Source organism: Capricornis sumatraensis, chromosome 4, assembly GCF_032405125.1.
Source record: "Capricornis sumatraensis isolate serow.1 chromosome 4, serow.2, whole genome shotgun sequence".
Classification (NCBI taxonomy): domain Eukaryota; kingdom Metazoa; phylum Chordata; class Mammalia; order Artiodactyla; family Bovidae; genus Capricornis; species Capricornis sumatraensis.
In genome coordinates this window covers 14,342,044-14,363,794 of record NC_091072.1, presented here as the reverse complement: position 1 = coordinate 14,363,794, position 21,751 = coordinate 14,342,044, and the positions used below count along the sequence as shown (strand labels likewise).

Here is a 21,751-nt window from a genome sequence, read left to right as displayed (position 1 = left end):
TCTGGCATCAGACATTTACATTGTTCCCACGTCCTAACCGTTATAAACAGTCCTGCAGTGAACGCTGGGGGTACATGTGTCCTTTTGAATTATAGGTTCCTCAGGGTATTTCCCTACTTGTGCCAGTAGGATTGCTAACTCATATGGTAGTTTTATTTTTAGTTTTCCTACAGGGGATGGTTTCACAAAGCTAAAGACCTCATGTTAGGAAAAAAGAAAAAAGCCTAAGCCAGAGAGATGCTATAGTATTTTTTTGGGGGGAGGGGGTGGTGCATAGATTGCGAAGTTACTTATAGCTTTTAAAGAAGCCTTGACACCCCGATGCTACCTTCCAAAGCATACTGTGTTTGGAAATAGTTGGTTGATAGTCATTCTACTTCTCCAAACCCACCGGGGAGCCTCTTTGAAGGACTTGAAACCAAGGCACTGTAATGCTGAAATCATGACTTCAGCATTCCCCTTTCAGCTTTGGTTAGTCTGAATGAGAGGTTGCAAGCCTTCTTGACATGTATGGGGTGAGATCAATTATGACCTTCACTGTGGGGGTCTGTGGCCGACTGTCTGCTTTCCAAAGCAAATGTATAGCTGTCCATGTGTAGTAACTGGTTTTCAAGGTTTAGTATTTGATTTTCTGACATCTCAGGGTCTCGCTGATCTTCAAGGGAATGTCTTACCGAGGGATAGCTCATTCCTAGAGATACAAACGACTCACCTGTAAGCATGTCCTTCATAATCAAACCAACAGATACAGAGCTTTACCCCCAATATCCCTTTTATTAAACTCTTATTCTCCTGCCCTAACCTGGGATCAGGTACCAGACAAGTAGCAACATCCATTCTCTCCCAGAGTCCACTAACAGGAAGCAAACTCACCAACTCTAAATCTTTTTACCTTGCCTCTCCAGTTCTTCCCAAGGAAACTGCAATAAAGTCTCTTACCCCTGTCTCCCAATCCCTCTGCCTCCTGACAGACCCTGGTGCTTCCCCGTGTAGCCCTGGGTGATGTGCCTCCTGTTTCTAGGGATCTGTGAGTGTAAACTTAACTCTGTGTCTTGAGTGTCTTCCTCTGTCTCATTAAAACAGGCCCCAGATACCCTTTAAGCACCACAATGCCTAGGTTAACTCATAGCATGTTTTAAGGTTTGGATAGGAAATTGTCTGCTTTATAAACATGACCTTGAACCATTTTGAGATGGTGTTTATCTTCATTTGCAACCTAGAGGAAGCTGATGGGTTTAGACATTCTTAAAAGATAGAGAAACTAAAAATAAGTGTGTATGTAATACACACACACACATATATATTTATGTGTGTGTGTGTGTGTGTGTGTTTGTGTATATATATGTGTATATACTTTGGGCTTCGCAGGTAACACAGTGGTAAGGAATCTGCCTGCCAGTCCAGGAGACACAAGAGACACAGGTTCATCAGTGGGTTGTGAAGATCCCCTGGAGAAGGGAATGGTAACTCATTCCAGTATTCTTGCCTGGGAAATCCCATGGACAGAGAAGCCTGGCGGGCTAAAGTCTGTGGTGTTGCAAAGAGTCAGACATGACTAAGCACACCACACAATGATGATACATAATTTCTGTATGTGTGTATTTCTCTCTCTCTCTCTCTCTCTCTTTACATATATATATATACATACATACATGTATATATATATATGTAGGCCTTCCCTGGTAGCTCAGTTGGTAAAAAATCCAGACATTTCTCCAAAGAAGACATACAGATGGCTAACAAACACATGAAAAGATGCTCAACATCACTCATTATCAGAGAAATGCAAATCAAAACCACAATGAGGTACAATTTCATGCCAGTCAGAATGGTTGCTATCCAAAAGTCTATAAGCAATAAATGCTGGAGAGGGTGTAGAGAAAAGGGAACCCTCTTACACTGTTGGTGGGAATGCAAACTAGTCCAGAGGAGAACAGTTTGGAGAGTCCTTCAAAAACTGGAAAGAGAACTGCCTTATGACCCAGCAGTCCCACTGCTGGGCATATACACCGAGGAAACCAAAATTGAAAGAGACACGTGTACCCCAATGTTCATCGCAGCACTGTTTATGATAGCCAGGACATGGAAGCAACCTAGATGTCCATCAGCTGATGAATGGATAAGAAAGCTGTAGTATATATACACAATGGAATATTACTAAGCCATTAAAAAGAATACATTTGACAGTTCTAATGAGGTGGATGACTGGAGCCGATTATACAGAGTGAAGTAAGCCAGAAAGAAAAACACCGATACAGTATACTAATGCATATATATGGAATTTATTTTTTACTGAAAATCTTTTAATGTAAATTTATTTATTTTAATTGGTTAATTGGTTTAATTAATAGGTTAATTACTTTACAATATTGTATTGGTTTTGCCATACATCAACATGAATTCGCCACAGGTATACACGTGGTCCCCATCCTGAACCCCCATATATATGGAATTTAGAAGGTAACGATAACCCTGTATGTAGGACAGCAAAAGAGACACAGATGTACAGAACAGTCTTTTGGACTCTGTGGGAGAGGGCGACGGTGGGATGATACGGGAGAATGGCATTGAAACATATAATATCATATGTGAAATGAATCACCAGTCCAGGTTTGATGCATGATACAGGATGCTTGGGGCTGGTGCACTGGGATGACCCAGAGGGATTAGATGGGCAGGGAGGTGGGAGGGGGTTCAGCATGGGGAACATATGTACACCCGGGGCAGATTCATGTCAATGTGTGGCAGAACCAATTTGATATTGTAAAGTAAAATACATTAATTAATTAATTTTTAAAAAAGAATCCGCCTGCAATGCAGAAGACTCCAGTTCAATTCCTGGGTCGGAAAGATCCACTGGAGAAGGGATAAGGTACCCACTCCAGTATTCTTGGGCTTCCCTTGTGGCTCAGCTGGTAAAGAATCTGACTAAAATGCGGGAGACCTGGTTATATAAATTCCTTTTTAGCATGAACAGATTTTTGATTTATTGAATGCTTCTTCAGTGAGAGCTGATTGCCAAATGTCTTCTCTCTAAGTCTCCTCACTTGATGACAGGGAAAGTCAGGCATATCAATTACCCCACCTCACACCTGGATACACGGATTTAACGACAGAATGATCTCTGTTCATTTCCAAGGCAAACCATTCAGTATTACGGTAATCCAAGCCTATGCCCCAACCAGTAACACTGAAGAAGCTGAAGTTGAATGGTTCTATGAAGACCTACAAGACCTTTTAGAACTAACACCCAAAAAAGATGTCTTTTCATTATAGGGGACTGGAATGCAAAAGTAGGAAGTCAAGAAACACCTGGAGTAACAGGCAAATTTGGCCTTGGAGTATGGAATGAAGCAGGGCAAAGGCTAATAGAGTTTTGCCAAGAGAACACACTGGTCATAGCAAACACCCTCTTCCAACAACACAAGAGAAGACTCTACACATGGACATCACCAGATAGATGGTCAACACCGAAATCATATTGATTATATTCTTTGCAGCCGAAGATGCAGAAGCTCTATGCAGTCAACAAAAACAAGACCGGGAGCTGACTGTGGCTCAGATCATGAGCTCCTTATTGCCAAATTCAGACTTAAATTGAAGAAAGTGGGGAAAACCACTAGACTATTCAGGTATGACCTAAATCAAATCCCTTGTGATTATACAGTGGAAGTGAGAAATAGATTTAAGGGACTAGATCTGATAGATTGCCTCATGAACTATGGATGGAGGTTCCTGACATTATACAGGAGACAGGGATCAAGACCATCCCCATGGAAAAGAAATGCCAAAAAAGCTATATGGCTGTCTGGGGAGGCCATACAAATAGCTGTGAAAAGAAGAGAAGCAAAAAGCAAAGGAGAAAAGGAAAGATATACTCATCTGAATGCAGAGTTCCAAAGAATAGCAAGGAGAGATAAGAAAGCCTTCCTCAGAGATCAGTGCAAAGAAACAGAGGAAAACAACAGAATGGGAAAGACTAGAGATGTCCTCAAGAAAATTAGAGATACCAAGGGAACATTTCATGCAAAGATGGGCTCGATAAAGGACAGAAATGGTCTGGACCTAACAGAAGCAGAAGATATTAAGAAGAGGTGGCAAGAATACACAGAACTGTACAAAAAAGATCTTCACGACCAAGATAATCATGGTGGTGTGATCACTCACCTAGAGTCAGACATCCTGGAATGTGAAGTCAAGTGGGCCTTAGAAAGCATCATAACGAACAAAGCTAGTGGAGGTGATGGCATCCCAGTGGAGCTATTTCAAATCCTGAAAGATGATGCTGTGAAAGTGCTGCACTCAATATGCCAGCAAATTTGGAAAACTCAGCAGTGGCCACAGGACTGGAAAAGGTCAGTTTTCATTCCAATCTCAAAGGCAATGCCAAAGAATGCTCAAACTACCACACAATTACACTCATCTCACATGCTAGCAAAGTAATGCTTAAAATTCTCCAAGCAAGGCTTCAGCAATACATGAACCGTAAACTTCCAGATGTTCAAGCTGGTTTTAGAAAAGGCAAAGGAACCAGAGATCAAATTCCAACATCTGCTGGATCATGGAAAAGGCAAGAGAATTCCAGAAAAACATCTATTTCTGCTTTCTTGACTATGCCAAAGCCTTTGACTGTGTGGATCACAATAAACTGTGGAAAATTGTGAAAGAGATGGGAATACCAGGCCACCTGACCTGCCTCTTGAGAAACTTGTATGTAGGTCAGGAAGCAACAGTTAGAACTGGACATGGAACAACAGACTGGTTCCAAATAGGAAAAGGAGTACGTCGAGGCTATATATTGTCACCCGGCTTATTTAGCTTATATGCAGAGTACATCATGAGAAACGCTGGACTGGAAGAAGCACAAGTTGGAATCAAGATTGCTGGGAGAAATATCAAGAACCTCAGATATGCAGATGACACCACCCTTATGGCAGAAAGTGAAGAGGAACTAAAAAGCCTCTTGATGAAAATGAAAGAGGAGAGTGAAAAAGTTGGCTAAAAGCTCAACATTCAGAAAACAAAGATCATGGCATCTGGTCCCATCACTTCATGGGAAATAGATGGGGAAACAGTGGAAACAGTGTCAGACTTTATTTTTGGGGGCTCCAAAATCACTGCAGATGGTGACTGCAGCCATGAAATTAAAAGACACTTACTCCTTAGAAGGAAAGTTATGACCAACCTAGATAGCATATTAAAAGCAGAGACACTACTTTGCCAACAAAGGTCCATCTAGTCAAGGCTATGGTTTTTCCTGTGGTCATGTATGGATGTGAGAGTTGGACTGTGAAGAAAGCTGAGGGCTGAAGAATTGATGCTTTTGAACTGTGGTGTTGGAGAAGACTCTTGAGAGTCCCTTGGACTGCAAGGAGATCCAACCCATACATTCTAAAGGAGGTCAGTCCTGGGTGTTCTTTGGAAGGAATGATGCTAAAGCTGAAGCTCCAGTACTTTGGCCACCTCATGTGAAGAGTTGACTCATTGGAAGACTCTGATGCTGGGAGAGATTGGGGGCAGGAGATGAAGGGGACGACAGAGGATGAGATGGCTGGATGGCATCACCGACTCGATGGACATGAGTTTGAGTGAACTCCGGGAGTTGGTGATGGACAGAGAGGCCGGGCATGCTGCGATTCATGACGTCAAAAAGGGTCGGACACGACTGAACTGAACTGCAAGTGTTGTTGGAGTACAATAGCATGTTTAATACATCATTTCATTTTCTTTAGAAACATACTGAACTCAAGTCTTCAGAGTTGTTCTGAAGAGATGCCAAAGATTTAGATTCTTTATCACTAGAAACCGCATTATTTTATATATAACTTTATAATACTAAATACAAATAATCTCATTGAGAATGTAGTTTGTATATTTCTTTAGAGTTCAGGAAAGGGAAAACCAACTAAAGGGGCGCTTTGCACATTTAGAGCAAACAGAGAAGATAAGGAAAGTGAGAAGCCAATTTTGAGAACTAGACTCTTGGCATCCATTTTATGAAAGGGACCCACCTACAAGTAATAAATGACTTAAATCATCTTTCAATGTATTCAAATGTTAGTTGTTAGAAAACAAAGTAAAATCAAGCTAATTTCTAAATATTTTCATGGATGTTCCTTTTGCTTAAGAAAAAGTTCGCTATCAGTTTCAGTAACTTTTTTCTTGGTATAGTCTAGAAAAACTTAGAAAGGCAAGTCTCTTATTCATAGAAATATTGTAGAAAGCTTATCAGTTGGTGGTGGACAGGGAGGCCTGGCGTGCTGCGATTCATGGGGTCGCAAAGAGTCGGACACGACTGAGTGAATGGACTGAACTAAACTCTTCCATTGCACAGCTCAAAGTAGAACCTCCATCATTTGCCTTAAATCACAACCAGGAAATATAAAACAAGTCCTCTTCTCTGCAGCCTTGTTCATTATTTTTGTTTATTCAGCCTAACTTTCAAATCCCCAGTACGAACGGCAGACTCCAGTATGCTTTCTGCCCTCACAGACTCCTCTGTAATCTTACTTGCTCTCTCATTCTCTTCACCTGCTAGCTCTGCCTTTTCCTTGCCCTGGTCTGTTCATTCCCACTTCTTTTATTTAAGTGCAAATTAAAGAAAAGCAGTGGCAGCAGTAACAATCGAAATCCCTCTAAAGCTTCTTTCCTGTTCGATGTAGGAGATGGCTTTCTGGACTTAAATCTCTGATAAGGTAAAAGGTGTGCTTCTGTGCCCTGTGCAAACAAAATGTGAATGATCAACTGTCCTCAAGATGATTTTCTATGTATGGTACCTCCCAGAAACTCAAAAAGTCTCACTCAAATTGTGTACATGCTGATTGATGGGACCCTAAAGTGCTCTCATCACACACTATAAATAACATGTCATTGGTTGAGTGGAAGGCAGAGTTTCCCCAGACTGACTAGTTCACCTCCATTCTTGTTCTTTAAATCCTACCAGCACCCAGGGAATAATGAAATTCCACCTCCTCCACCAAGGGTCTCTGGCTCCTTTAGACTAACTGTTGTCAGGGTTCTGTCCCCTGAATTTCTTTTGAACATAAAGGAAAAAGCCTAGCTATGCACCCAAAGTTTCTTGAAATATACCATGCATCAGTCTTATTTCCATAATTAAATGTAAGTACCTGAAATACGAGGACCAAGCTGAATTTATTGTGTGTGGATCACAATAAACTGTGGAAAATTCTGAGAGAGATGGGAATACCAGACCACCTAACTTGCCTCTTGAGGAATCTGTATGCAGGTCAGGAAGCAACAGTTAGAACTGGACATGGAACAACAGACTGGTTCCAAATAGGAAAAGGAGTACGTCAAGGCTGTATATTGTCACCCGGCTTATTTAACTTATATGCAGAGTACATCATGAGAAATGCTGGTCTGGAGGAAACACAAGCTGGAATCAAGATTGCCAGGAGAAATATCAATAACCTCAGATATGCAGATGACACCACCCTTATGGCAGAAAGTGAAGAGGAACTAAAAAGCCTCTTGAAGAAAGTGAAAGAAGAGAGCAAAAAAGTTGGCTTAAAGCTCAACATTCAGAAAATGAAGATCATGGCATCTGGTCCCATCACTTCATGGGAAATAGATGGGGAAACAGTAGAAACAGTGTCAGACTTTATTTTTGGGGGCTCCAAAATCACTGCAGATGGTGACTGCAGCCATGAAATTAAAAGACGCTTACTCCTTGGAAGAAAAGTTATGACCAACCTAGATAGAATATTCAAAAGCAGAGACATTCCTTTACCGACTAAGGTCCATCTAGTCAAGGCTATGGTTTTTCCTGTGGTCATGTATGGATGTGAGAGTTGGACTGTGAAGAAGGCTGAGCACCGAAGAATTGATGCTTTTGAACTGTGGTGTTGGAGAAGACTCTTGAGAGTCCCTTGGACTGCAAGGAGATCCAACCAGTCCATTCTGAAGGAGATCAGCCCTGGGATTTCTTTGGAAGGAATGATGCTAAAGCTGAAGCTCCAGTACTTTGGCCACCTCATGTGAAGAGTTGACTCATTGGAAAAGACTCTGATGCTGGGAGAGATTGGGGGCAGGAGGAGAAGGGGACAACAGAGGATGAGATGGCTGGATGGCATCACGGACTCAATGGACATGAGTCTGAGTGAACTCCGGGAGATGGTGATGGACAGGGAGGCCTTGCGTGCTGCGATTCATGGGGTCGCAAAGAGTCTGGCATGACTGAGCGACTGAACTGAACTGATCTGAGCTGAATTTGAGTGAGGGGCCTGTGCAGAGTCCCGGTTTGGGTCAAATCCTGGATCTTCCGTTTACAGACTGTGATTGCAGACAAATGACTCTTAGGTCCGTTCTCTGGTCTGCAGCATGAGGCTGCAGCAGCCTCAGCTCTGTCAGTGCACTGCGGAAACATAAACAGTGAACAGATGAAAGGCTTGTAGTGATGCTGGGCACTTAGGTGGGATGCAGTGAGCTTTTTTTTTTTTTTCCTCCCATGCAGCCTATACCAGGGCAGAGCATAGGCTTTCCACATGCTGCTGGCTGTGGAGAGCATGCTGACTCTAAAGGCTGCTCTCCTGCTCATAATGGTTTACCTGATGCTAGTGAAGAAGGTGTCCTTTTCCCCTAAGCACTTCATGCAAGGAGGCTGTCTTCTCCCCCAAAAAGAAAGGCTGATAGTCCTTGGATAGAGGTTTGGAAGAAATTCACACTCCCCAATAAGATGCACCAGGCAAACGTTTTGACTATTAGATGGAGAATACAAAGATACAGTAATGAAAAAAATGACAAGGTCAAGGTCTTAGTTTATCCCTTTTCCTAAATGTAGTCTTCACCCCTTTTCCTATAAAAGCGTCTCTTTTTATTTGCCTCCTCATTGCATTGCACCAAGAACCTTGCTTCCTGGGTTCTCAAGCATTCAAGATCAACTTATTTCAGCTTGTCTGCATCCCTTGTGCTGTCTGGAGTTTCTGGCTTTTCCTTAGTTTCCTGGACTCTTCACCATGCATAACGTCTGTCCCCTCCTGATTCTACGCTGCATGGCTACAGTGACCGTCTCCTGCCATACCCAGAGGTGGGGGCATTTAGGACCGCCTGGAACTGTGTTCTGGGGCTGGCTTGTTGAGGTCTCTTTTGAATCCCAGCAATTAATTCCGGGCTACATTCTTCATGGTAGATTTTACATCAAGAAAGAGCGGAAAGGGGAGAATAACTTGGGAGAGTGGGATTGATATTTGCATACTCCTGTATATAAAATAGGTAACTAGTCAGAACCTACTATATAGTACAGGGAACTCTGTTCAATACTCTGTAATGACCTATGTGGGAATAGAATCTAAAAACGAGTGGATGTATGTATATGTATAACTGATTCAGTTTGCTGTGCTCCTGAAACTAACACAACATTGTAAGTCCACCATACGCTATTAAAAAAATAATAATAATGTTTATAAGAGCTGGGGAAAAAAAAGAAAGCATGGTGTCAAGGGAGTGTGAAAACGATTCTATTGTATGGGATCCGCATTGGTTAATATTTTTACACTTGTTCTTTCAGCCTACTCAGCTGTTGGAATTTAATTAGCAGTAATATATTATTGTCAAAGTAATTAAAACCTCGCCTTGATTAAAAGCAGAATGGTTTTAATTAACAGGAAGAGGTTGGGCTGGCCTTAACTTTCTCTGTGAGGAATACACCGGCCTCAGTGGACTGGCTCTGTCTCCTCTGCAGGCTTGAAGGTCCGGGAGGTGTTTATCAACGTCACCAGGCAGCAGGTGGAGGACTTCCACGGGCCCGAGGACTACTGGTGCCAGTGTGTGGCGTGGAGCCACCTGGGGACCTCCAAGAGCAGGAAGGCCTCCGTGCGCATCGCCTGTGAGTATATTCAGGGTGACCCTCCTGTCCTGTAGCAGCACAGAGTAGCCTTTCATAGAGGGGCTTAGGACAGGCCAGCTGCTTCTACAGTGGGGAAATGAGGGGACGGCAAGAAACCATCAGAATTCTTTCCACCTCTAATCAGTCCTCTCTTTTAAAATTGTGTTTTTAATGTTTGAGAATTCCCTCTGGAAGACAATCAGCAAATGAGCTGGGCTCAGAGATTCTGCCTAGGTTGTCAAAATGCAGGTGCCTCCACAATACCAGGAGAAATGGTTTCCACCCAAAAAAAGAAAAGAGAAAAACCCACGCAAATGGATTCTGCTCTTCATCATCAGTGACACAGTTCAGGGGGCATTGATGGGAAATGTTGAGCAGTGACTGTTTACTGTACTTTGCCAGCAAATCTGCAAAAATAAGACATTAAAGATTAAGGGAGTTTTATGGCCTCCTGTTAAACCTCTTTCCTCTGAATCTTAAAACATGGAAATGGGTTTTAAAACTGCATTTGTTTGACCCAAGTAGGACTGACAAAAAGGCTCTTGAGGAAAAAAAAAAAAAAAAGAAAGATTGCCTTTCAGAAGAGCCTAACGCTTCTTCATCACGTTTTAGCATCAGTGTTTTTATCATCTCAAACATTTTAGAAACACACAACTTCCTCTCTCTTCCTTAAATGTCTTCATCCCTTCCACCCCAATGAGTCCGCATGATATCTCCTGTGCCAAGGAGTGTAAAAGCCCACGCCACAGCCCCTCGAAAGAGGAGGCCAGAGATGGTTACTGTTGTTGTTATTGTATTAATACCTTTTCGAATGCTGCTTTTGAGAGTGCCGTGAAGAATATAGGTCAAGGGCCATTTATCTGAGGACTCAAGGAGTTCTTCGTAACAAATGTGGATGGTTTGGGTCTTGAGAATAAGAATAAATTGTGCATTGCAGAGACATTTCTGTTTCTGGGGAAATGAAATCTCCCTCTCAGCACAGGCCCATCACCTTCACTGTCCTCACACTTTGGGAAGCTCTCGGCTGCGTGTTGACTGGGCCCTTGGAGACCGAGGAGGAGGTCATCTTGTAAGCTGTGCTCTTTGGTGTAAGAGCTGTGGGAGACGTTTTCCCTGTACCTGTGGTTGTTGCAGCCCACAAATAACTTTATGACTGGTCAGCTGAGACAGGGAGTGTTTGATTTTATTCTTCCTTAAGACGCCCAGCTCTGCGCTCCTAGTTTGGTCTCGGTCAGCCTCACCAAGGTATTTGACCCTAGTCAGGATGAAGCAGATTATCCTTTAGGGCCCAAAGAGAGGAGAAGCAAAACCGCGTAGGGAATCTCAACACAGGTTCCCGCCATTTCCTTTGTCTTTTCCATATCACCTGCCCCCTTCTTTTACTACTGCCTCTTGAGCCCCACGTGTATGATATCCTGTATAATAGCATCTCATGAATCTGTCCATCTCCAAACTCTGTCACCTCCATACTTGCTCATTCATTCCTGGCAATTACATGCCTGCTAGAAACCTCCAAAGGTTCCCCCCCTCCTTAGAAAATTTGGCAGAGAATGGCTCAAACCCATCTTTTGTTAACTTCCACAACCTTTGTATACACTGTACTCCGTCCTTCTAAGCACATGAACCTTCTGCGCATCACCCTCACTTCTCAGACATGGGCCTTTGCTCCGAGCATTTCCTGTTTCAAGAATGTGTATCCTGGTGGCTGAGAACCCAGATACTGGGGTCCTGTTGGTTTCCAGTTACTAAATCCACTGCTTAGTGTTGCGATGGGGGCCAATTGATTCGTCTCTCTGCATCTCATGTTATGATAAAAGGGTGCTGACTTTGTAGAGTTGTTACAAGAGTTAGAGGTATTGATAACTATAGTGTCTAAAATCATACCTCACACAGAGTTAACTCTTATCAATCATCAGTTATTATGACAGATTTGATCCTCTGTATCTCCAGCATCATCAGCCAGTGTGTTAATACTTAAACTAATTGAACTGAGTTACATTTCTGGTGCCTTAGTAATTTTTTTGTGGGTTATGGCTATGTAGACTCTAAAACTTCATTTGAGGCCACCCCAAAGTATCCAGTTCTCGAAAGTGGGATAGGATTTAAGAATGTTTAAAAAATGGAAAACACTTTTCTTTTCACTGCCTACATTTTAGAGTCAGCTGATACTTTTGGGATAATAATCTTGCAAATCTCTCTAGGGATTAAAAAATCATTTGGTCATTCTTGTACAGGATATGCACACATGACTATAATAAAGATGTGATTTTTAGTAAAAAAGAAAATCTTTAAAGCCCATGTTATGCAGTTAGCTTAATATAATCTCTAATATTTAAACATATTTTTAATCTCTTCCTATGTAGCAAGTGACAGATTCTTTCATTTATTTGAAATTATTTATGCAAGTCAAGACATGATTTATCATTAAATATTGCATTTGACTTGGGAACCAGTGTACGTTAAAATGTAAATGAAACTTAACTATGTTTAATGGCATCAAAAGTGGAGGGAAAAACTGCCTTTAGGACCTTGCTTAGAATTCTTTTGATTTACTTGCAGAAGGGTTAAAAAAAATTTAAAAAGACAGTTCTTATTTTTTTTATAACTTTCATGTTTTGTTGAAATAAGGGATTTCTGCCTGCTATTTGCAAGCATTTCCCAGCAAATAACATATTGCACATGAGGATAGTTTTTATTCCCAATAAATGAAAAACCAAATTTGATATAATTGTCACTATATTTCTTCTTTTTTAAGATTGGTTTTTAAAGTGCTAAAGGCCTCTTCATGTGCTCAATAAAGATTTTGATATATGAATGTAGCTTATGAATTTGATGACAATTGTCTTGAGGGGACTTTGCAAAATTAGGATCATTTTTGTATGATTGATTAAACGATTGCAGTTCAACATCAGAGCTTCTTATACTTCCTGCATTTAACCAATGTTCCATTAAAAATTTAGCAGTTTCAAAACTGCAGTGGGCAAAACCTTCGTGGCATCTGAGCCATTCACCTGAGAGATGCCTTGTCATGATCGTGTTAGCTTATCTCTACAAAAACACCAGGAAGCTTGCTGGCATGCTATCACTTAGAGATCATCTGATTTTCAAGGGAAAAAATACAGGCACTATTATTTTATTCCTGTCCCTTATATTTTCTTTGAAATGGTCCCACCTGGGAATCAGTTAACTATGCAGATTTCTGGCTTCTAACCCAGACCTGAGGAAGGACTAGGGAAGCTGTGTTTATATGAGGTTATCCAAGTGATTCTATGATTGTATAACCTTGGGACAGTGTACCCAGGAACAGGGCTTCTCAAACTTTCAACATGCATGCAAATCAGCTGATTTCCTGTTAAAATGTAGATGATTCAGTTAAGACGATTCAGTATGTCCAGACCTTGCCATTTCTATGCCATTCTCTATGTCCAGAGATTCTGCCATTTCTAAGAGTTCCCAGATCATGCCGATATTGCCAGTTGGTCTGTGGACCCTACTTTGGGTGGGAAGACCCTAAAACCTAGAACACCTTAGGAAGCACTGTTTAGGAAGTAGTTGGCACTTAATAACTGAGAAAATGATATTCAGTAAAAGGTTAGATGGCATGACCACAGGTCTTCCAGCAGATAGATAGAAGACATGGAACCAGATCTTAAATCATCCATTCATCCTTCTGAGTGTTCTTGCTACTAAGCCCAGTTGATTGCATTCTTCTGTTAAACGGGAATTTGAGAACCATCATACAGAAAAACAAGTTCATGTGCGTTGAAGTGTTTCCTTGAGGGAAGCAGTGATTGCTTTCTGTCTCTGTTTCTGAATAATTGAGTTCTTCCATATGGTCAAATTTTATACACACAAACACAGGTATATATCATACATACACACACCTGTATATAATATATATGTGTATATATATACGCACGTGGGCTTATCTGTGGCTCAGTTATAAACAATCTGCCAACCATGCTGGAGACGCAGGTTCAATCCTTAGGTCAGGAAGATCCCCTGGAGAAGGAAATGGCAATCCACTCCAGTATTTTTGCCTGGGAAATCCTGTGGGCAGAGGAGCCTGGCAGCCTACAATCCATGGGGCCATGAAGAGTCCAACATGACTGAGCAGTTTAATAACAATAGATGCACACATGTAATCTATATGTAGGTTTCCCTGGTGGCTCAGATGGCAAAGAATCTGCCTAGAGTGCAAGAGACCCAGGTTTGATCCCTGGGTCAGGAAGACAACCCATGCCAGTATTCTTGCCTAGAGAATTCCATGGACAGAGGAGCCTGGTGGGCTACAGTCCATGGAGTTTCGAAGAGTCAGACACAACTGAACAACTAACACACACACACACACAATACATATATATAATATATATATTTATACTTTATATATATTATATATAAATGCATTTTTATATATGTATATGTATATATAGTTACGTAAAATCATGAGCTATTCCTTAAGTGGCCAAAAAGATTGGTACAGATTTTGTTTTAGTAGCTGAAGTGCCCATCGTATTAAACCATTGCATTTTCCTTCATTATTCCACCCCATGCCAGAGAGATGCTGGCTGCCCATCCAGCCGCCTAGGGCTGGAAGTAGCTGAAGCTCCATCTCAAAGTGTTTTTCTAAAGGTAAATAAATAAATAGAACCCAGCCACATTCTCCCCACCAAGTTGGCAGAGGTCCGTCTGCAGGGAGCATCTCCCACAGGCCTCCTCTCGTTTGTCTGACTCAGTCGAGCTGGAGGTAGTCGGACCGCGGCGGCGTCTGTTACCTCTGCTGCTGGATGATTGTCAAAACGAGGAATATTCAATTATTCATAGTTGTTTATTTTCATGGGGGAACATTTGGCTGCTTAGCCGTTGCTCTTCCTCCCCGTTCCTCTTCTTCATCTGCTTACAACATGTTTGGCGTCTGTCATTAACCCTTTGGTCAGGCAAACTCGTCTTGACACCCGAAACTTCTTCTGCCGTATGGGAATTGGGGGTTGAGAGAAACATTGGCCTGTTCCAGTCACATAGCAAGTTGGCAGCTTGAGATAAACTGAAGCAGGAACCCACTGTTGATTATTTTTTAAAAGAGGAATCTATAAAATATGGATCCTGAATATAACTTTAATAGCTTATTGGAGACACTCTTCCTAAAATATCTATGCAGTTGTGCCAAGAATGAGTGAAAAACTTAGAGAATCTCTTTTAAAAGCTATGAAACTCCCTACCTCATTTCACAGCTCCATAGCAAGAACAGTATTAGTTTTTATTTGCTTTGGTGGGAGAGGGTGTAATCTTCTTAAAAAAAAAATATTTTTTTTCACATATTTAGTTTTGGTTAGGCTGGGTCTTCATTGCTGCACATGGGCTTTCTCTAGTTTCAGCAAAAAGGGGCTACTCTTGTTGCAGGGCGTGGTCTCAAGGGTGCACAGGCTTCAGTAGGTGAGGTTCGCGGGCTCAGTAGTTGTGGCACATGGCCTTGGTTACCCAATGGCATGGGGGATCTTCCTGGACCAGGAATCAAACCCGTGTTCCCTGCATTGGCAGACAGATTCTTAACCACTGGACTGCCAAGGAGGTCCAAGACGGTGATTTTCAAAACTTAGAGGAGATACCCAGTTAAACCTGTTAGGAATCTTGGCTTCATGGCTTTGATGAAAATTTCACATGCTAAAAGCTGTCCATAACCCTCTCTTGATGGCAAAATTAAATATAAAACAAGCATCTTCATGTTTATCTGGTGCTTAGAGTACCTAGCTAAGGAAGGGGATGGACATTGAAATGCAGCCTGCACCCCACCAGACAGGAATACACCCCAGAATGTGATTGCAACCACATGAGTGAAGGGGATGGGTTTCCTTGTGGCCGTTTTATAGCCGAGACCATGTTCTCATAGGTGTCCAATTTACACCAAAGTGCTCCCGTAGGCTTGTGGCAGCAGAACTGTGTGCAAAATTTGTGGTGCTGAGTGCAAAATGAAAATGTGGGCCCCTCATTCAAAAATCAAGAGTTTCAAGCCATCAGTATTAGAGCAATAAATCAACCATTCTGTTTCACACCCATGAAATAGCCACGATGACAGTAATGGTGATGACTCAGGAAATCACTTTGTATGTGTAATGGTTTTATAAAAAGGGACTAATTGGCCTAAAGGCTAGGGACACATTCCAATTGGCTCCATATGGAACTGGAGACAAGATTATTCTGTTTTTCCTCCAAAGCCAGAGGCCACATCACAGGAGCTAAGTTTTAAGATAGCATATTTGGGATCAAGCCAGCAACTAGAAATGTGCATATACCGGAGCATTCTTCCTGGACTACATTCTCCTGCAAACTGTACATAAGCAAGCGAGGGCTGTATGTCTGCTGGTGGTGATAGTGGCAAAAGAAATTACTGCATTGGGTGAGCAGGTGACTAATAGGGGTTTCTTTTAGAAAATGTATTGTGACATAATTCAGACTTTCAAGAAAGTTGCAGTGTAGTACAAAAAAATCCCATTAAGCTCTTTCCTCACCACCTTCAAATGTTATCATTTGACCATACTGGCTTTGAGATCATGCCTTTCTGTGTTTATCAGTGGATGTATTTGTAATTAGACAGTGATGGTTTGTATTTTGACTTACGATTAAGTTGCAAACATGATGCTCACTTTACCCTAAATACATTTCCCCTAAATGCTTTAAATACTGTATGTTTGTAAGAAAACACATTTTCTGACATGACTGTAGTATATTTATCAAGAAATTCACATTGATACAGTTCTATTGTCCAGTCTAAAGACCTTATTCATCTTTTATCAGTTGTTCTGGGAAGTCCTTTATAACAATAACAAAAATCTTAGATCATGGCTTTCATTCAGTTGCAAGGTCTCTTTAGCCTTCTTTAATCCAAATAATTGCATTGTCTTCCTTTGTTGTTCATTACACTGAATTTTTTCAAGTGTAAAGGTCAGTCATTTTGTGTAGTGTTCCTCAAATTGAACTTGTAAAAAAGAAATAGCAGTCACCTCGAAAGGACTTTGGCAGGTCAAATCTGGGACAATTTGCGTCTCAAAAGAGATCATAGTAAAGGTTATAACTTATTAAATAAGAATCCATGAATCTACACTGATATATTTTTAAAAGAATATAAAAATAAATGGAAGGAGACAACTCTCTTTTATAATAGAATAAATGAATAAATGTAGAAGGAATGATGGAAATGGAAAATCATTGAGCACCTGTCATACAACTAATTGATTTAGACAAGTGTCATGGATGTTGAAATCAGTGGCTGAAAATTTTAGGAGTAAAAGAGTGTTTATAGAATTGAACATGAAAGTATTTCTCCACAAGTCACTGACTAATTACAAGGAGGGAGTTAGTAAGTTAGCAGTAGGGAATCCCACCATACACCACCTTAAACAAGTGGTCACAGTTGACATCACCAGCAGTGGGACAAATCCATGAATCACTCCTGATGAGTTAGACTGAGGAGATTGCATCATTTGAGTGATAGTCCTTCCATACATAGCTCATCTGTATTTAACCCTAGGGAAGCATTGGACAAGGCTAAATTGAGGACTGTTTTACATAAATGGTCATTTTTAACTACAGATATCTTGAAATTCTAGCCTGGTGTAGGAATGTTGATGGGGTATCCTGGGGATATAAGATACTACAAGATAAACTTGGTCCATCTGTCTGAAATATCAGTTGTATTTCCCTTCAGATCAGTAAAATATAAACATGAACACAAATATGGAAAAAATTTTCTTGAATTGTGGAGATGCAACTAGAAACCTCAAAGCCCTTTTGGGCATGCCACATCTTTTTAGGCTCTATCCCTAAATGCCTTGGGGATGTGACTTTATTCTCCTCTGCCAGGAGGGGCGTTTAGTAGAAACTGTGAGTAACACTGAATTGTAAGATTGTGATTCTATGAGTAGAGTTGGGTGATTTCTATGGAATTGTAAACTGTGCTACGTTTGCTTAATGTGTACATAACTGAGTACATCGACCTTAAAGATGGGAACTTCTGGATAGCAGTGTGTGACTTCATAGCATTTCCTACTGTGGACGATGAAAAAAAAAAATCCCCCAACCAAATAACATTCCTTCATGTCATTGATTGCCAAGTATTATTTTACTGAGAAATAGGGCCACCACCTTTTTTTAGAAAATCACAATTCAGTCTGCCATTCTGGCAAAATAAACCTTAAAATTCCTAGAAAATGGCCATTTCTCTAAAAGGCCATTTCTCATAGAGGTTTAAGATGAAGAGGATATAGATTTTGCTTCAATTCAGCTCTTATTTTCTCCACTGAAGAAACCTTCTGACAGATAGTCTGAACAGATAATAAGCAAACAAAAGAAAACCAAAAAAACCCACAAAACAAAAACACGACTTATCTTTGTCCCTCTCTGAGGACTTTTGGAGCCTCATTGTTAAATTAGTTTAGTATCCTTCTACCAGGATAAGTAAGGACAAAGATGTGCATTCTAGAGTTTGGTTGAGTGTCAAAAAAAAAGCTAACCAAGGTGTGAACATGCTGGATAGCCATGAATAATTGTCACTTTTGCTCGAAAGCACCACAATAAATTAAATTCCATTCCTTTGAAGAGTTTATACTCTAGTATGGTGAATAGCATAGACTTATACACAAGTCTTTTCAAGGGAGTGTGGCTAGAGTAAGCGCAGTGTGTTTTTGGAGCTCACCCAAAGGATAATTTACTAATCCTCAAGTCCTGTGGTGTATTTTCTGGGCTAATTCCTTAGGAAGGAGGAGGGTTGAGTTGAAGATCCTATGATCAGGTGAAGGAGAGAGCTTGAGTTGTAAGTCCAGAAGATTGGACCAGAGTGGAAACTGCATGGAATTATGTGGGAAAACAAGGAGTTGGGGCTCCCAGAAGAGGTAGGCAGGTCGGACTGTGGAGGATGTTTGGATCCTCTGCTAAAGTTTAGTCATCCATGTGGTCTGGGGCCACTGCAATGTCATAATCAGGCAGTAATATGGTCATACCTTCGAACCCCTGCCCCACCTTGTTGTTCAGCCACAGAGATTTAAAGGGGAGCAAGGCTCAAGACATAGCTTGCGCTAAGCTATGGGACTGCTGATGGGGCTTGACTTTGCTGGATGGAAAATTGGAGATTCCAGGAACATGAAATGACCATGTGGCTACTTGCATGCAGTGGTGAGGAGAAGTGAAGTAGACCTTCTGGAATTAACCCCAGGTTTGGGGCTTTCTAGACTTGGGGTTAAAGTGACTGAATGCATGGTGTTTTCCTGAAGTGAGATCATGAACAGAGTAGAAGAAACTAGTATGGAGAACAAGATGCTGAGTTTGGTTTTTGATCAAGTTATGTGGGAACTACAGAGATATTACTTTGCCAACAAAGGTCTGTCTAGTCAAGGCTATGGTTTTTCCTGTGGTCATGTATGGATGTGAGAGTTGGACTGTGAAGAAAGCTGAGCTCCGAAGAATTGATGCTTTTGAACTGTGGTGTTGGAGAAGACTCTTGAGAGTCCCTTGGACTGCAAGGAGATCCAACCAGTCCATTTTGAAGGAGATCAGCCCTGGGATTTCTTTGGAGGGAATGATGCTGAAGCTGAAACTCCAGTACTTTGGCCACCTCATGCAAAGAGTTGACTCACTGGAAAAGACCCTGATGCTGGGAGGGATTGGGGGCAGGAGGAGAAGGGGACGACAGAGGATGAGATGGCCGGATGGCATCACCGACTCAATGGACGTGAGTCTGAGTGAACTCCGGGAGTTGGTGATGGACAGGGAGGCCTGGCGTGCTGCGATTCAAGGGGTTGCAAAGAGTTGAACACAACTGAGTGACCAAACTGAACTGAACTGATAATAGTACTATAATACTTCAGTATTCTCTTATTTCCATTTTTTATTTCTAATATTTCAAAAGTATCTAATGATCATCTAAACTATAACCAGTAGCCACACAGTTATACCAGCACATGAATTTGGGTGAACTCCAGGAGTTGGTGATGGACAGGGAGGCCTGGTATGCTGCGATTCATGGGGTCGCAAAGAGTCGGACATGACTGAGCAACTGAACTGAACCCATGGAATATATACACACTGAATATAACCATGGAATATAGGATGAACCAGTCCGTTTGAAAGGAAATCAGTCCTGAATATTCATTGGAAGGACTGATGCTGAAGCTGAAACTCCAATACTTTGGCCACCTAATGTGAAGAACTGACTCATTGAAAAATACCTTGACGCTGGGAAAGATTGAAGGCAGAAAGATTGAGGAGAAATGATGACATAGGATGAGATGGTTGGATGGCATCACCAACACAATGGACATGAGTTTCAGTAGGCTCCAGGAGGTGGTGATGGACAGGGAAGCCTGGTGTGCTGTAGTCTGTGGGGTTGCAAAGAGTCGGAGTGACTGAACGGAACTGAACCCGTGGAATGCTCAATGAACTGTCTTTATCAAGCAGTTTGGGTTATGAGCCTGAAGCCCAGGGATCAGCCGCAAACATTAGAATTTGGCAAGTAGTTGGTCTTTAGGGTAGTAATGACCTTGTCCAGCAGAAAGATCGGAGGAGCAGGTTTATATCTGAAATACTTAAGATGGTGTGACTTGGGCTTCCCTAGTAGTCTAGTGGTAAAGAAGTTGCCTTTCAGTGAAAAGGGTGTGGGTTCGATCCCTGGTCGGGGAGCTAAGATGCCATGTGCCTTGCAGCCAAAGAGCCAAAACATAAAACAGAAGCAATATTGTAACCAATTCAGTACGGACTTTAAAAAATAGCCCACATCAAAATAAAACCGTCTTATATGATGTTGACTAAGAAAGATGCACAACCTAAAAGTTGAGTTATGTTTTCTTTGGCAGGAACTTTTTAGGACTTTAAGCCCAGGGCACAGCATCACAGATAATGCTCAGAAAACTATTCTGAGGAGACAAGGAGAGAAGCCAGGATATATAAAATTTTTGCAACAAAATACCAGGTAATCAGAATATCAAAGGATTCAGTTCAGTTCAGTTGCTCAGTTGTGTCTGAATCATTGCAACCCCACAGACTGCAGCACGCCAGGGCTCCCTGTCCATTACCAACTCCCGGAGTTCATTCAAACTCATGTCCATCGAGTCGGTGATGCCATCCAGCCATCTCATCCTCTGTCGTCCCCTTCTCCTCCTGCTCCCAATCCCTCCCAGCATCAGGGTCTTTTCCAGTGAGTCAACTCTTCGCATGAGGTGGCCAAAGTATTGGAGTTTCAGCTTCAGCATCAGTCCTTCCAATGAACACCCAGGACTGATCTCCTTTAGAATGGACTGGTTGGATCTCCTTGCAGTCCGAGGGACTCTCAAGAGTCTTCTCCAACACCACAGTTCAAAAGCATCAATTCTTCTGTGCTCAGCTTTCTTTATAGTCCAACTCTCACATCCATACATAGCTACTGGAAAAACCATAGCCTTGACTAGATGGACCTTAGTCGGCAAAGTAATGTCTCTGCTTTTGAATATGCTGTCTAGGTTGTTCATAACTTTCCTTCCAAGGAGTAAGCGTCTTTTAATTTCATGGCTGCAATCACCATCTGCAGTGATTTTGGAGCCCCCAAAAGATACAGTCAGCCATTGTTTCCACTGTTTCCCCATTTGCCATGAAGTGATGGGACCAGATGCCATGATTTTGGGATTATTGTTAACCAAAAGAAAACCTCAGGGAGGTAGAAGGAAGGTTCTAGAGGAAGGGGTAAATTATGGCTGACTCATGTTGATATATGGCAGAAACCAATGCAATATTGTAAGTAATTAGCCTCTAATTGAAAATTAAAAAAAAAAAAAAAAGAAATCCCAGTATTTCAAGTTAAGGAATTTAGTGCTTTTCTCTGTATGAAAAGTGAAAATGTTAGTTTCTTAGTTGTGTCCAACTCTTTGCCACCCCACAGACTGTAGC

The 21,751-nt window shown here is 41.6% G+C and overlaps 1 protein-coding gene across 2 annotated transcripts in view; it reads left to right on the top strand.

The window, feature by feature from the left end:
* UNC5D (unc-5 netrin receptor D) overlaps nt 1–21,751 on the top strand; it is a 628,812-nt gene that overhangs the window by 367,656 nt on the left and 239,405 nt on the right. For both annotated transcript variants that reach the window (XM_068971067.1, XM_068971066.1), the window contains exon 3: nt 9,701–9,844. In XM_068971067.1, the coding sequence (XP_068827168.1) occupies nt 9,701–9,844 (144 nt within the window). The remainder of the gene's footprint in view (nt 1–9,700; nt 9,845–21,751) is intronic.